This window comes from Rhinatrema bivittatum, chromosome 18, assembly GCF_901001135.1.
Source record: "Rhinatrema bivittatum chromosome 18, aRhiBiv1.1, whole genome shotgun sequence".
In the NCBI taxonomy this organism is placed as follows: domain Eukaryota; kingdom Metazoa; phylum Chordata; class Amphibia; order Gymnophiona; family Rhinatrematidae; genus Rhinatrema; species Rhinatrema bivittatum.
In genome coordinates, this window is record NC_042632.1 from 29,599,324 (window position 1) to 29,615,132 (window position 15,809).

Below are 15,809 nucleotides of genomic sequence, written 5' to 3' on the forward strand. Positions count from 1 at the left end.
AAACTGAACACACACAAGAACAGATGCACACACAAACGTGAAAGTGTGTGCAGATGGCCTGCAGCAAAAAACACGCAAAACTCGCAGTCTACCATGCGTCAAAATAGGCGAAGCCTAAGCCTAGCCTAACGCCTGCTCAACCCGCCATGCCTGCACTCTTTCCTCACCTCACAGAACTCCCCAGAGACATGAACAGGGCAATTGAATGCCGAGGAAACAGACCCTTCTGCTGTTTTCTCCGTTTTCGCTCTTTTTTAAAAAAATAAACTGTCACCTAAACTCAGCCCTCTCTGGCTGGGATCAGGAACAAGTCCTGCCTACCGGGGTGGAGGGGCTAAAGCCTTCACCGCTGGCCTGAAACCGCTAATTGGAATTTAGGTCCATGCAAGTCAAGGCTACCGGACTGAAGGTACTCTACTGAGGGAGGGACAGCACAGTATCACCTCAGGAGGCAAGCGGTGCTACATAGACATCTCGTCTTTCTGATTACCTCCTTTCCAACTTTTTTTTTTTTTTTTTTTATAACACTCACAATCCCCCCCACTACCATCTGCTGGAGACAAAGAATACTTGGGGGGAGGGAGGCTGATGTCAGGGCAGGACTATATTAGCTATGATGTCAGCTTTTGCTCCATCTCCATCTTCTGGCAGAGGTGCATAACCCACTCGTTGGGACTGACCTACCTGAATGCTAAGGAAATGTTTACCCGCCAATGCTGCAACATGACACACAGTGTCATGCCTCCATGAGGCTGAACCTAATATTGATGATCCCTTTACATGCATCCAGTGGGTAGAATAGAAAGGTTTCATACTCCTGAACCTCTTTTTGGTCTCAGTTGTGAGAATCCTGATCGATCCCTCAACACTGATGGACCACCACTGGACTGTGACGCTCTTGGATCCTTCAGTGCAGATAAGGTTGCATTGGTTTTCTGGGATCAAACCAAAGGTCTGACAAAAGTTCCAGCCTTTGGAGCCTGACAGCCCTAAGTAAAATCTTAGTGCAGAATCCACAGCTAGGAAATCATGCTGTAGGCCCAAACATCTAAGATAACATTTATAACTGTGCAAGAGCAAAATATCCAAAACATAAGGGCACCATCTAAAACTGTTGGCTTGCTTCTCTACCATACCAAGAGAAAACTAAGAGGAACCGAAGACCCTCACCAGGGTAGCAGAAAAAAAAGAGTTGGGGCTTGGTAACTCATCAAAAGGAAAGGGGAACTTAAAACAATGCCAAAAAACCATCACAACAATGATACTGGAGAATGTGAGGCAGTCCAAAAACATCGGAAGAATATGCTGAGAAACAGCTAAAATGCATCCAGTCAGGTTCATGGACAAAAAGGGACTGAGAGGGCAAAGGCAGCTCTGCAGGAGAGTCCCCATTCATTCCCTGAAATGGAAGAAATGTTTTGCATTGATTTCATCGGATGATGTCACCCACTTGTACAGCTGATTCATTGTTTGTCAAAGGAAAAAAAATGTAAGCATATTGCAGGAACAATATAGACTTCTTGAATGGGAGGAAGAATACGGATGGCAAGATGAGAGGAATATTCTTATAATATTTTTCATGGAGCAGTAGTAGCATGTCTGTGGTAAAACCTTCTAGAGGAAGGACAGTGAGAACTTAACACAAGATTGTACACTTACACCTTTTCTTCATGAAAAGAATTTAAATGGCTATTTAACATACAGTTGGACAATATTTATACATTAACATGGCTGGGAGAAACAATGTTTAGGATCTCAAACTTCCTCTCCTGATGTCTCAGTCATAGTCCTACAAAATAATACATGCATAGTGAATATAGAGACCAGTCCACAATCTCTTTGGAAGTTACCACTGTGAGGTGAATGAGATAAACATGAAGTACAAAGGCTGTTCTCTGTCTATACTTTTAAAGATCACACTTACCAATTAAACTTTCAATTTCAATGCTTAAGTGTTTGCATTTGAAGTCTGGATCAGTGCCATTCTTGTGCAGAACAATTTGAGAAACACATTCATCAATTAATTTATAGTACTGAGGTCTGAAAGAAGAGAGATAGTGAATTAAAGCAAGAGAAAGCACAAAAAGAATACAACTGAACAGGTAACCTTTTCTTTCTTTGCTACCTCTTCATCCTTCTCTCATTTCTCCTCCCCTGTTCTCTCATTTTCACATGCATGCAATATGCCTTAGAACATATGATATAAATATATGAATTGGAACCTTAATAGCTATGGTGTTTTGAGGCATTTTTTAAAATATGGTTTCAACTTCAAAATCCTAAAATCAGAGCAATGCATTCAATCTAATTCAGTGTTCTTTAAAAACCAAACCAAACCCCTCCTTTCTGTAATGCTTTCTCCATGGTTAAGCAATGGAGTGCTTTTCCAATGTGGTGTCAGGAGAATTAGCTATGTTCTGAAGTTGTAGGCTATTTGTGTTAAAACTGATCATCTGTATACAATAAATCAGAAAGACACCTATGAGTACATACTAAAATTTAGAAGTTCACCGATCCACAGTTTTTCCATCACTCTACTGAAACTATTTCTCCTACAAGACAATCTGTTTTAGGCATTTTTTTTTGTAGTAGAGCTCTAATGCCATCTTCTGGCAGACAGTAATTCAATTCCAAACTAAAATAAATGTCACACCACATTCATGAACAATATTTCAACCCTCATATAGACTTTGAATAATAGTATTATTACTACTAAACATTTATGCTGTGCTACAAGCATACACACAGCAGTGACAATTACACATAATAGATAGTCCCCGCTCTCTAAAACTTGCAGTCTAGTCAAGTCTCACACACACACACACACACACACCCCCAACACACACACACCAAGAGGTATAAGCATTTGAGGTCTGAAATCTCAAGATGGGTTAAGAGGTGCAGTTTAAAGTTGGGTACAGCGCTAAAAACGTACAAATCACCTCTCCTGGGCGTTCGATGCAATAGGCAAATGAGCTGCTGCACTAAAAAGGACGTGCTAGGGATAAGTTGTTCGTCCCTAGCACATCCATGGCATCTGGTGCCCAGGAGAATTGGCTGTGTGCAGGTTAGGAAACCGGACACTCGTAAATTGTGTGTCCGTTTGCCAAATCTGACCATGGTGAGACTTATTTTTTCACATTGCTGCTTTCTGTGGTCCCTCCAACTTTATCGCCATGATATTAAATCTCTTTGGAAATTACCAAAGTTCGGTATATAAGAATCCAAAATAAATAAATAAATAAATATTAAGTCAGAGGAGCCACAGAAAAGCAGTATTTTCTGCTTTTCTGTAAACTTTTGGAGTCCCTCAAGACTTTACGCCAGCTCCAGGACAGGCGTTAATTTTTTGAGGGTAAAATTATGTGCATCAGGTGCACATTTATTTTTTACATAAGGAGTACTAGGCTAATAGCCACATCAACACGGCATTCACATGTGATGGGCGCTATTAGCAACGCGCTAATCTCATTGCATAAGGGGTTATGGACGCATGTCCAAAACGTGCATCCAACTACAGGTTAACCTGTGCACTATAGCAGCCTGCATATCTCGCTACAAGAATAGAAACTATGAATAAACCTACCTTTATCAGTCTTACATTTAGTATAAATATCAGATTCCAAAAATACCATCCTATAAAGCCTACTTTTGTCCATATAGGTAGAGTGGAGGACCTTCAATTTATGTCTCTGATATGCATATCCATTGAAACCGTATGTGCTTGTGTCTAACAGTATGCAATGTCCTCAAAAATCATTACACCTTACGGGTTATTTGCCTAATGATTACTTTGTGATTCTAAGAGTTTCATTGATGCTGCTTCTCCCTAGGTTATGTCACATTGTAATAGTATTTGTATGTTCACAACATTTACAGAAGCACCTTAAAAAGGTTCTCTCAGAATCTGTGTTGGAGTGCCTTTCATACTAAATATATAATACCTGCAAGTAAGCAAATAAACTCTCCTTTTAACTTGGCAAAAAGATGGAGATTACCTGCCATATCTGATACTTGCCTAATACCTTACCTATACTATATTTTTAAAATGTTTTCTCTATCAGGTTGAAACATTGGATTCCTCACTAAAATCATCAGAAGTGAATATCGAGCAACAAAAGATAATTTTTAACTCATGTAACTCCTGGCTAATCTAGCTGATTTAATCAGCGGGTGTATTTTGATTTTCCTAGGCATGGAACCACCCAGCCCATGAACCTACATTAATAAGCTAGTATGGCTCTATCATCTCTTTTTCAATATCAAAATTATCATATTTATTTATTCCCAATAGACAATCTAATATCACTTGCAGATGACAAGCTCCCTTATAAAGTAGCAAATCCAGAACTTTTGTCCCTCCAGCTCTTCTCCTAAACAATTTAAGTATTGAGGTTTTTTCTTCTTCTACAAATAAAACTAAGATTGGAGGAGGAAGGGAGAGAGGAGAAAGAATGCACCTTGTTACCTGGAAGCGTTACCGGGGGCTAAAAGAGAAGCCAAGTCCCGACGGAGTTGCTGCGCGACAGCCCGGAGTCTGATGTCATCCAGGAGGGACGGTAGTGTACAAAAAACGCCCCTCTTGCGGCGCGCAGCCGATGCTGGCGCGGTGCGCTTGGAAGAACATCAGGCATTCTTCACTATCGGTGGAACTTTTTAGAAGTATTAATCTGGTACGTAATCATTACATATTTCTTTTCTTCCTCTCCCATGAGTCCTTCATAATAAGGAGCTGTTAACAAGTGACTGAATAAACCGTATAAGAGTCCGGGAGGAAGATCCTCTGTGATTTACTACTACTAATATTAATTTGTGATATTGATGCCTCATACAAAGAGGAAGGGGAGATTGAGAGGTGAGATAGTTAACTCACCAGCAATAGATCCCCGTCAGCCACAGATCCCCGGGTTCTTTTCAGGAGCTGGAACCATAACACCGGAGAGCTTGGTCGCTGGGAGGTTGGTAGGAGAGCGTTTAACACCCCCCTGACCCTAGATGTCACTCTTAGCCCCGTATCTCCGAAAAAGCCGTCCCACCCACAAGATATCAGTATACTTTCGCCAGAGACTGCGAATGCAGCAAAGTCATCACAACTGGCTTTAGTTAAAGACAGAAGTATTGAAAGAGGACAAGAACTGAGGAGAGCCAGCAATTTACTACAGCTGGGAGAACTGAATAGAGGTGACAGAGCATAGCAATGACCTCCTACACCAGAAACCCAGAAAGCTGCTAACTTTATGTCATCTTTAAGTATAGAAAGGGAGGGAGCAACTGCTGTGGCGGGGGAGACAAGCAGCTTAGAGCTCTTACTGCTTGTGCAATTACTGAGAAACCTGATTGTATTACTTTAGAATGTATTTGGTCAATTCTGAAATCTATTGAAAGCCTTATAAAAATTCTCTCTCAAGTCACACTAGATACAAAACACCAAACAATGTCCAACAATCAGTTATAATTGCTAGCTTTAGTGCTAAAACAGAAATGCTTGAAAACAAAATTACTTCTATTGAGAAAAAGCAAGTAAAACTGATTGAATCAGAGAGAAGTACCTTTAATAAACTTGAGGCAGTGGAAAATTAATTAAGGGCACATAACTTGAGAATTATTAATTTTCCGGATATTAAAGCTATTCCACTACAACATTTATTTAGAACATACATGCAGCAAGTGTTAAAAATCCCTGAATTGGCATTACCAGTAGTAGTCAAGGCCTATTATTTACATCAGGCTAATCAAATAGAGAAGCAAAATGTTTCCTTGAATATAACGGATATATTAGAGCAATCTCTTGAGTTAGAGGTAGCTCAAAGGAAACCACTACTTATTTCTTTCACTTTTTTTTTTTTTTAAACAGAGAAAACTTCGATTGTTTTTTTAGAAACAGACAGGTAAAATTCTATGGTTTTCCTATCTGGGTTTACCCAGATGTAGTAAAGCATACACAACGCCGAAAAGAATTTTTGTTGATGAGAGGAGATGTAATCAAGTTAGGAGCCCGCTTTACAATAAAGTATCCCTGTAGGGCTTGTATACTTTATAAAAATATTAATTATATATTTCAGGAACCTGCACAACTAAAAGAGTTTTTGGTAGCACATCCCCCCCAAGTAACTGCAGCAGTATCAGAGTAAAAAAAAGGGAGTTCTTAGCCCTGCTCAGTTTAATCAGTCATGTTATGGATTCATGTTTAATTTATTTCTTTATGAATACGCTCATAATCTTCACCTCCTTATTGTCTTATGTCTAAAATGCAAAGTAAGAAATTTGCGTAATATTTTTGTTCATTTTATGTTTGTATTCTTGTTGATATAGACATCAATTTTTCTGTATAAGAGTTTATATCTTGGTATAATTTTCAAAAATTGAAAATAAAGAATTAAAAAAAACCCAAAAACCTAAGATTTCGGGATGCACTGTGCCAATGTACCTTTCAGCTAAGGTGCCCACCCCGAGAGGATACACTGGAAATTAAATTCCTGGGTCTGAGGTGGAGAACACTCATATTTCTGCTGGCCAAAGTAATCTTATTGTTGTGCCCAGTGTGGTAGAAGTAGCAAGGTACTACTACACTGGGCATAGCAATAGTATAACATGGCCACCAGAAATATGAGTTTAACTCCTGATATGACCCAGGAATTAAATTTCCAGCATTAAGAAATTATACTTTAAGCTGTTTGCCCTTTTAATGCACCTCTCTGCAATGCTGGGGAATAGCTAATACTTTCATTTACATAGTATTTGTATGCACCCACACTAATTTTATTGCAGGTTTTTACACTTTTTTTTTTTTTAGGAATTTAACCCTAATACCAGGATTAACTTACCACAGAAAAATGCATGCTAAAACAGGAGTATAAACCTGTGCTAACATCAGCCTGCTGTTTTACGTCGGCCCCTTGATTAATAAGTGAAACTGGGTGATCTGAAGAAGGTAGTTGAGGGTCCCTATCTTTCTTTGGTAATACTGTAATAAGTGCTAAATTTGAACTATAGCTAAAGGTCCCTTCTCTAACATAACTAAAAAAAAAAACAGTAGCTAAGTAGGGTGTCAGTTGTTGCTTCAGATGCTTATAGCATTCTCCCCCATATGCACCTGGTCCTAGTATTTTGTAATTTGATAAGGACATTATAACCCTTTCAATTGCTAAGAATGACATAGGATTACTAAGATGTTTAATGTATTCCATAGATCAAGTATATCCAAACCCTCAAAGAACCTGTCTCCTTTCTTCAGACCCTTCAAAACTAGTGTATAGATGTTAATAAAACTCTGAACATTCTCTTAATTTCCTTATTTTCATTCTAGAGCCTGCCCTGCAAATCTCTCATGCCAAGAATGCTTCCTCTCAGATCAATCTGGTCAGCTTTTTCCAATTTATTACTATTATTTGTAAAGTTTGATTTTGAAGCACCTTGTCTTGTAATAAACCATGTAATTGTATCCTATAATTATCTACTTACTCCTTAGTATCTGAGATTCGAATATGAAAGTTTCCACATTTGCTTTAATTAGATCTTGAGTTTCCCTGTACAAATCTAACGCACCTTTCTTCTTTGTGCCATGTAAGATATAGCTCAACCTAACAGTTTTAGCAGTTTCACAAAATACGCTAGGATCCAAACCTGTATAAAATTTGGTAATTCATATCCTTGCAATCTTTCTAGAATATAATCTGATCGCCACCTTATATTGACCTCAAAGACAACTTTCCCCAGTGGCTAATACACTGTCTTAAATGAATATATTAAGACTCCTTAATAAACTTCTGCCCCAATGACCCTTCACCCTAATCCACAAGTAATGGTTAAGTGATATCACTGAACGTTTGCCAAGGACAATTTTATAGTGACCAGTTTCTAATTCAAGACTCATCATACAAATGTGCTTCTGGCTCTAAAGATGCAGTATAAATGATCAGAATCTATTTCATATTATTTTTAGACTGTATTAATTCCCACTAATGTGATAGGTACAGTGCCTTACCTAGCCTCGTAGTCATTCCGGATAAGAAGGAGGTGCTGCAAAATGGATAAGAAGAACGCCTCTGCCTTGGAATCTTTTACCGTATTCAGGAGGATTTGGAAGACCTCACTAAAATCACTGAGGAAGTAGTTAAGGGGAAATACAGGACAGAAAATTATTTTTGTAAAGGATCTTTCAAAGTCAAATTATATATCCACACACATACATGATGATCCAGTCACAATAGGAATTAAAAAAATAAGGATGAGTTGAGTTCCTTCCTTTTCATACTAGTACTGGATACAGTGATAAAGGATATTCAAAAGGAAGCCCCATGGTGCATGTTATTTAACAATGAAATTTGATAAAGCACAGAGAACAAAGTAGTAGTACAAAAAAAGTACAATACATTGAAGGCAGAAGATTAAAGATTAGTAGAACAGTGTACATGGTGACAAGATTCTGTAAGGAAGGTGAGAAATGGAGAGAAGAAATTGCAGTTGAGGAGTTTAGGTACTCAGAAAAAAATAATAGTAAGGCTCATGGACAGAAATCCATGGTATTACAAAAGATTTGAGAAGCACAATTTGGTAAAAAGCAAAAGGTGTACTGGCCTACATATTAACCACCACATGTCATATGAATTACATATTCATTTCCTAAATATTAAAGGTATTGTGTGAACATCTCTTGATTTGAGATCCAATAGCGAAATAAACCCTGCACACACAATTCACTTATTACACTAATAAAGCAAAATCTGAAAATAAACTCCTTTGATCTTGTTGCATTTTTGCTCCAGCCCTGACCTACAGCTAAGTTTATTTTCTGTTTGGTAGCCATGTTCATTTCTACAAAAGAAGGCTCAGTAGTAGGCAACCTTTTGTTGCTTGCATGTTCCCTGAGTGACAGGTGCCTTTCAGAGTGTCACACACATTTATTTATTTTAGAATATTTATAGTCCACTTAGTTGTTAAAATCATGCTAAGTGGATAAAATATTGAACATAAAACAGTAAAAGCAAATAAGAAAACAATACATACATCTCATGTTAAGTATTTCTTGTATGTTGTCTGTTTTATTGGTTTGCAACTATATTTGGATTCTGATATGAGGGTTATGATTTTGTTTGCATATGGTTATTTTTTTCTTTTGCGTATATATGATTTTGGTTGTTACTTTTGTGTATTTGATTTTTAATCTTTGTAATCTTCCCTAGCCTGATCAGATGGACAATCAATAAATCAATATTTATCAGCATATGGGGCAGAATATTGGGAATGTGAAAAAGAAAAAACAAGCAATGGATGTGACATTTTATTTAACATTTGTAAACCGCCTTTCTGAATACAATCAAGGTGGCATACAAAAACTGCATAGTAACTATAAAACATTACAATGAGCTGAAGATGTTATCTTGGATGCTTGGGGTGACATGAAAAGACAGTGTCAGAAATATAAGACGACAAAGAAAGGTGGTGGAGACTGCAGATATGAGGGAAAGGTTGGTGTGGTTTGGGCACCTGGAAAGTGGAATACCAGAACTGCTTACCTGTAACATGGGTGATATTAAACGCAGAGGACGAAATGTTTATTAGCTAAAGTTAGAAAAGCCTAGAAGGCTGTTCTGCCTATGCTCAGTCAGCAACGCACATCTGCACACCACAAGACGCTTATGAGAAAAAAAAAAAATTTTAACTCCAAAGGGAGGTGGGAGAGTATGGTGTCACTAATTTATCCTGCTTTCGATAAAGAACCAATAGGATGTCTTCAATCATCCCCAATTCTGAAGGGGTTGATTGAAGACATCTAATCGGGGATGATTGAAGATATTTGAATCTCCGGTTTTTAGTATGGGGATTTTTAGTGGATGAATGTAGTATGAATGGTGCATGAATGTGATATTTTAGTATAGTATGATATGGGGATATGGGGTGCTATGCCATAATATATTATTAATATGTAATGATTTGAAATGTTATATATGTAATTAATATATTGTAAAATTGTGGAATTACATTGTTTGTATATTAGGTAGTATTTCATTTTATTTTTCCGATTGTAATCTTGATTTATACTGTCTACAGAGACAGGTGAGCAACAACTTTCTGCATGGGCAAGCAGGATAAATTCAGCCTTACAAGTGGGCTCTCAAGTGGCGGGCTGCACATGATTAAGTGGGGACTCAAATATGATTTTGATAATACTGAAATATGTCTATTGCAACCCATAATCAGTTGAGGATGGAGAAAGAGTTGGAGATTAAATACATTTTTACGAACTGCCTGCACAAAACTGCTGTCTTAACAGGAAACACTGTTTGACAGTAATGAGTTATGAAAGTATGTATGGAAGGACCAAGTAGGAGCCTTGCAGATATTTTCTATAGAAACAAAATGGAGATGTGCTAGGGAAGCTGTAGTCAGGATTGCTAATGGGCTTTCACTTTATTTTGAAGATGTAGTCCTGACTGCATCACTTATTGTGACAATCAGATATCCAAATCGATAAAAGGTCTCTTTTTAACTGATACCCTTAGCTTAACTGGGATGAAAGAAAAGAGTTCTGAAGGCTTTCTATAAAACTTTGTTCTGTCTAAATAGAAGAATAAAGCTCTTCTACAGTCCACTGTTATGAACAGCTTGTTTGCCCTTATGGGCATGCGGTCTGGGAAAGAACATTAGCAATAAAACAGATTGATTTTAATGGAATCAAGAAACCACTTTTGGTAAAAATTTAGCATGTCTTTTCCAAACTACTTTATTGCAGAAGATTTGAATATATGGCGCGTATGATACCAGAGCTTGTAACATGCATACTTTCTGGGCACAACTATTACAATTAAACTTTTCAGGAGAGGAATTTCAGATTTGCTGATGTTAATAGTTCAAAGGAGGCTTCATAAGTTGAGAACAGACTATATTCAGATCCCAAGGAATAGGTACATCTTTTATTCGAGGACTGAGACTTATGAGGCTCTTCATAAATCTGGCAACTATGGGCTGGTAGAAATAAGTGCAATCTTCCACTCCTCATGGTATGCTGTTATAGCACAGAGATAAACTCTGGTGGGAGTTGGTTTTCAGAACTGAATCTAATAGGTTTAAGCAGACACTGAAGTAAAAAAGAAACAGGATATTTAAACAGGGTGGCAATATATCTTCTTGTAGAGTTCTTCATTGAAACAAAAAAAAATTCTTAATCCTGTGCAGGTATCTTACATACAGAAGATGAAACTGTTTGATTTTCAGCATCCAAGCAGTTACAGCCATAGATAAAATTGGAATGCAGGAGAATTCCAATGCATTGAGTGATAAAAGAAAGAAATCTCAATTTTAATGGTTGGTGAACAACAAGAAGTTGCAGCCATAGAAATCAAAATTTGGCGAGGCTACTAAAACCATTTACCTTTTTTCCTGTTTCAATTTTTGAATTGTCCTGGATATTAGGGGAATTTGAGAAAACTCAAAGGAGTCCTCGATTCCATGGGATGGCGAAAGCATCTAATGCAAATCTATGCCTTGCTGTCTAATTTTGGTCTCCAGGAAGACAGACAGCTAGAAAAAAATATTCCTTGAGAAACCGTCACTTTCTAAATCTTTGTGATTCCCAGGAAAAACCTGTAAGAACCTGCTCCTCCTTGCTTGTTCATGTAGATCACTGTTTCTGGGTTGTCTGTCTCTATTAACACCACCTTGGACTTCCACCATGAAGTGAATACTTTTAGAACAATGAAAATTTCTCACCCTAAATTATTTATATAAAGCATCTTCTCTTTCCATGACCAAATTCCTTGGGAGAATAGGCCTCTCAGGCGAGCTCCTCAATTGACTGTGACTGGAAGCATATTTTATTTTTATTTCCAAATTCATAATCCGCAGAGGCTACAAGGAGGCATACATGAATAAGATAACGTAGCAACTTTGGTGAGGGATATGTGAAGGGATGCTGAACTAGCAGAAGGAAAGCGTGTCCCGCTGGCTCAGGATGGGGTCACTTTTGAGGAGGAAAGGGGATTATTATTTTGGAAATGGGTGGAAAGAAGGAAGGGATGATTGAGGCTGACAGTTGGGGGTGGGGGGGTTTGGAGGGAGAGGCCTTCATTTATTTATTGGGTGCTGGGTGAGAATTTATTTTTAAAAATCTGTCTCACTTCCCTGATCTAAATTGGAATGCCTAAGGCAGCATAAAACAGTAGAAGTACAAACGAAGTCAATCAATAAAACAAAATAAATGCATACATAGCACATACACACACAATAATATCCCAGAAACCAATAAACTTTCAAGAATATGAATCCAGGATGCCATCTATAATGTAAAAATCACAAATAATCCAGCAAGTCATTGACCTGATTACCTTGTTATACATTAAAATGAGACCAGCAGGAGAGGGTGGTGTCTTACATATCAGGTGGTTAGGGGGAAACGAAGCTCGCAGGGAACCTCATATATGTATTGGGTAGGGGTGATTGGGGATCAATTCTTTGATTATTGGGTACCCAATTTCTTTGACTATTAGGTGCCCAGAAAGGCATCCAGATTGTTTTGGGTTTTTTTTTAAGTTTCAGTATTTAACATTCAAGAAGATACTGATTTAAGCAAAAAGTAAATTAAAAAACAATTAAAATAAAGCATAACTGATACAACCAGACCACATCGTGGGGAGAATCAAAAAAGACTTAGTGTTGAAAATAGGTACAAAGTTTACCCCAGTCACTCATCTGTACAGAGCTGTGGTAAAGTTAGCTGGTCAAATTTTGACTGGTTAGATTTAGGAGAATTTTCAGCTGAAAACCTAAGCTAGGTGGGTTCAGCTGAAAATTCATCAGTGATAACCAGTTAAAATTAACTTGGCCACTCAGCAACTGTTTAAAAATTGATCTCATAAGTTCAGAGGTAGACAACTCCTGTCCTCGAGAGCCACAAATAGCTCTAGTGTTCAGGACATCCATAACAAATATGCATAAGATATATTTGCATAAAATGGAGGCAGTACATGGAAAACAATCTCATGCATATTCATTACAGACATCCTGAAAACCAGGCCTGTTTGTGACTCTTGAGGACTAAAGTTGGCCACTCCTGAAATAGCTTTTTCATTTGATATTTACTTACCTCAGATATATTATAGATAACCCTGTATATATATATATTATTTGGTAGATAACAGTCTGGAAATACTCTGCTTGTGTATATTTTGGAATGGTGAAGATCGGTAGCCTTATTTTCCTTTAGAAAATGACTCATTTGACAGATAAACATGTAAAGTAAGCTCATTTACAAGATATTAGAAATCGGGCACTTTTGGTAATCGGGCCCAAATTCTGGAATGACTTGCCTGAAGTATTGTGTATGTTGCAAGATTTGAAAACTTTCAGGGACATGCTTAAAACCATATTATATAGAAGAGCTTTCAATTGATGAATAACAACTTGAGATGTATGTATTGTTTTGTTTTATTTGCTTTTACTGTTTTATGTTAAATATTTTATCCACTTAGCATGATTTTAACACTAAGTGGACTACAAATATTTTAAAATAAATAAATAAATGTGTGACACACTCTGAAAGCCACCTGTCACTCAGTAAAGGAACATGCAAGCAACACAGTGTCACAAAATGTTGCCTACTACTGAGCCTTCTTTTGTAGAAATTAACATGGCTACCAAACAGAAAATAAACTTAGCTGTAGGTCAGGGCTGGGGCAAAAATGCAACAAGATCAAAGGAGTTTATTTTCAGATTTTGCTTTTTTAGTGTAACAAGTGAATTGTGTGTGCAGGGTTTATTTCGCTACTGGATCTCAAATCAAGAGATGTTCACACAATACCTTTAATATTTGGGAAATGAATGTGTAATTCATAGGACAAGTGGTGGCAGAATACCAAATTGCAGGGATAATATGTAGGCCAGTTCCAATAGCATGACTAGACTAGATGTCTTTTCCACTTCTTGAATCTCCCACTTTCCCTCCATACCCCTCAACCACCCTCTTACTCAGTTCTCATCACCATCGCTTACTTACTGAACCAGAAATAGCAAACTTCAAAAACTTCAACCACTGTGCTATAAAAATCTATACTGCTCTTCCATACAGAAGATTTATTATTTTCCCCTCCAATGTGCAAAAATGAGAGAGACTTTTTTCCAGATCAAAAGTATTCTAACCACAGTGAGTACACACTTTCTTCTTCCCTTTAGCTGCTCCCCAGCCATGCAATTATTTTGAAAGGATATTCCATCTCAATTCGGATGTCTTCCAAGCGAACCCTTAAGTCATCAGAATCTCCTTCACTATGCTCATCAAATACACTGAGTTGCACCTTCAGTTCCTCATTTTCCATTGTGTGCAGCTCCTAGTAACATAAGAATCAGGGTGAAACAGATTTGCACACACAGTCAGTACATGAACATAGCATCACCACCAAGAAAACAATCTTCTGGCTACAAACATGTTCCTTTTGTTTGTACACACACTTCACAATGCTAGGAAATCTTCCCCTGCCCAGATACAAAAAGTGATGCAGACACTCAATATAGGATTCCAAGAAAGTACACCAAACATCTTTTCAACACCTCAGTCCTTACTTTAGATCCTAAAATGGCATACAACAAATTCAGAGAAATCCTATCTCCTTCAATGTTCAGCTAAAAAAACACATCTCTCAGAGATCAAACAAAAATGGACTGTGTTTATCCCCCCAAAAACTAAATTTGTTAAAAGAAAATCAAAGTAGTTGAGTAGAGATAATACTTTTAGGCAATTCAGGTTTTAAATTGTAAATTTTAGGGATATTAATGTCTCTCACTAAATCTAAGGTGAAGAACTGATACTTACTTTCAAGATTTTGCTAAGCCCAGAACGCATCAGCTCACTACGTATGTGAACTCGGAAATCCAGCTCATCTGCTTGTGATATCAGAGCATTGATCAACAGCATACAGCTCACCTGAAAGAAAAGCTCTTGCTCATTATTATTATATTCACAATCCACACTAAATATATCCCTGGCACATCAGTCCACAAGACACAAATCAAAATAGTTACATTTTCAACAAAATTTATATTACATATAAGCTAGTCTGCCCATAATATGTCCAGACTAGAATCTATAATACAAAGACTCCATAATTTATGCACATTGCCTCCATATTTCACACTAAACTCCTGGAAAATGTATATTAAAATGCCATAAAACCTCACAGGAATCACTAAGCTTAAAAAAAAATAAGAATAGAATTAAAGTCATTTTAAGGAGGCTAGTAAAGTTATAATATAAAATTTATTAGGCCAGATATGATCTTTCCAAAGTAACTCCCCTTACAAATCGCTAACAATAGCTGAATATACCTTCAGTGCAACAGAAGTTCCACTTTTCAGTCCATCAAGCAGTGGTTTGAAGCGTTCCATTTCATCAAGCTCAGCTCTCTCAGTTAGTGCCTCCAGCACCCGCTCATTCCTTCAAATAATTATAAATTTACAAGAAAAATGTTCACTTCCCAGAATTCAGAATATTTCACAAATAAACCAGGCAAATGCAGACACACAAGGTTGGGCATGATAGGCAGTGCTTTTTCCATTAGCGCTTTTGGAAGAACCTCTGCTCTGATCTTTATTCTTCCACATGAATGTGAACTGGAGATTTATGAAACAAATTTAAAAAAGAAAAGCTTCCTTCACAAAACACTGGGCAGTTTCAAAAGTTTGCATAGCAGATAGAAGTGATAATTGTACAAAATTAAACATATTCAAGTTGTGTTTCTATTCTGAAATGTCACAAAATCTGCACCATTTCCTTGGATTTGTCATGTTGATGAGATCACAGAAACTGGTTATATTTGGGA

The 15,809-nt window shown here is 37.4% G+C and overlaps 1 protein-coding gene across 4 annotated transcripts in view; it reads right to left on the reverse strand.

Moving 5' to 3' along the window:
• DIAPH1 (diaphanous related formin 1) overlaps nucleotides 1–15,809 on the reverse strand; it is a 295,385-nt gene that overhangs the window by 166,626 nt on the left and 112,950 nt on the right. For all 4 annotated transcript variants that reach the window (XM_029583290.1, XM_029583289.1, XM_029583291.1 and 1 more), the window contains 5 exons: nucleotides 15,316–15,424; nucleotides 14,804–14,914; nucleotides 14,203–14,321; nucleotides 7,985–8,101; nucleotides 1,925–2,040 (listed from right to left, as the gene is read on the reverse strand). In XM_029583290.1, the coding sequence (XP_029439150.1) occupies nucleotides 1,925–2,040; nucleotides 7,985–8,101; nucleotides 14,203–14,321; nucleotides 14,804–14,914; nucleotides 15,316–15,424 (572 nt within the window). The remainder of the gene's footprint in view (nucleotides 1–1,924; nucleotides 2,041–7,984; nucleotides 8,102–14,202; nucleotides 14,322–14,803; nucleotides 14,915–15,315; nucleotides 15,425–15,809) is intronic.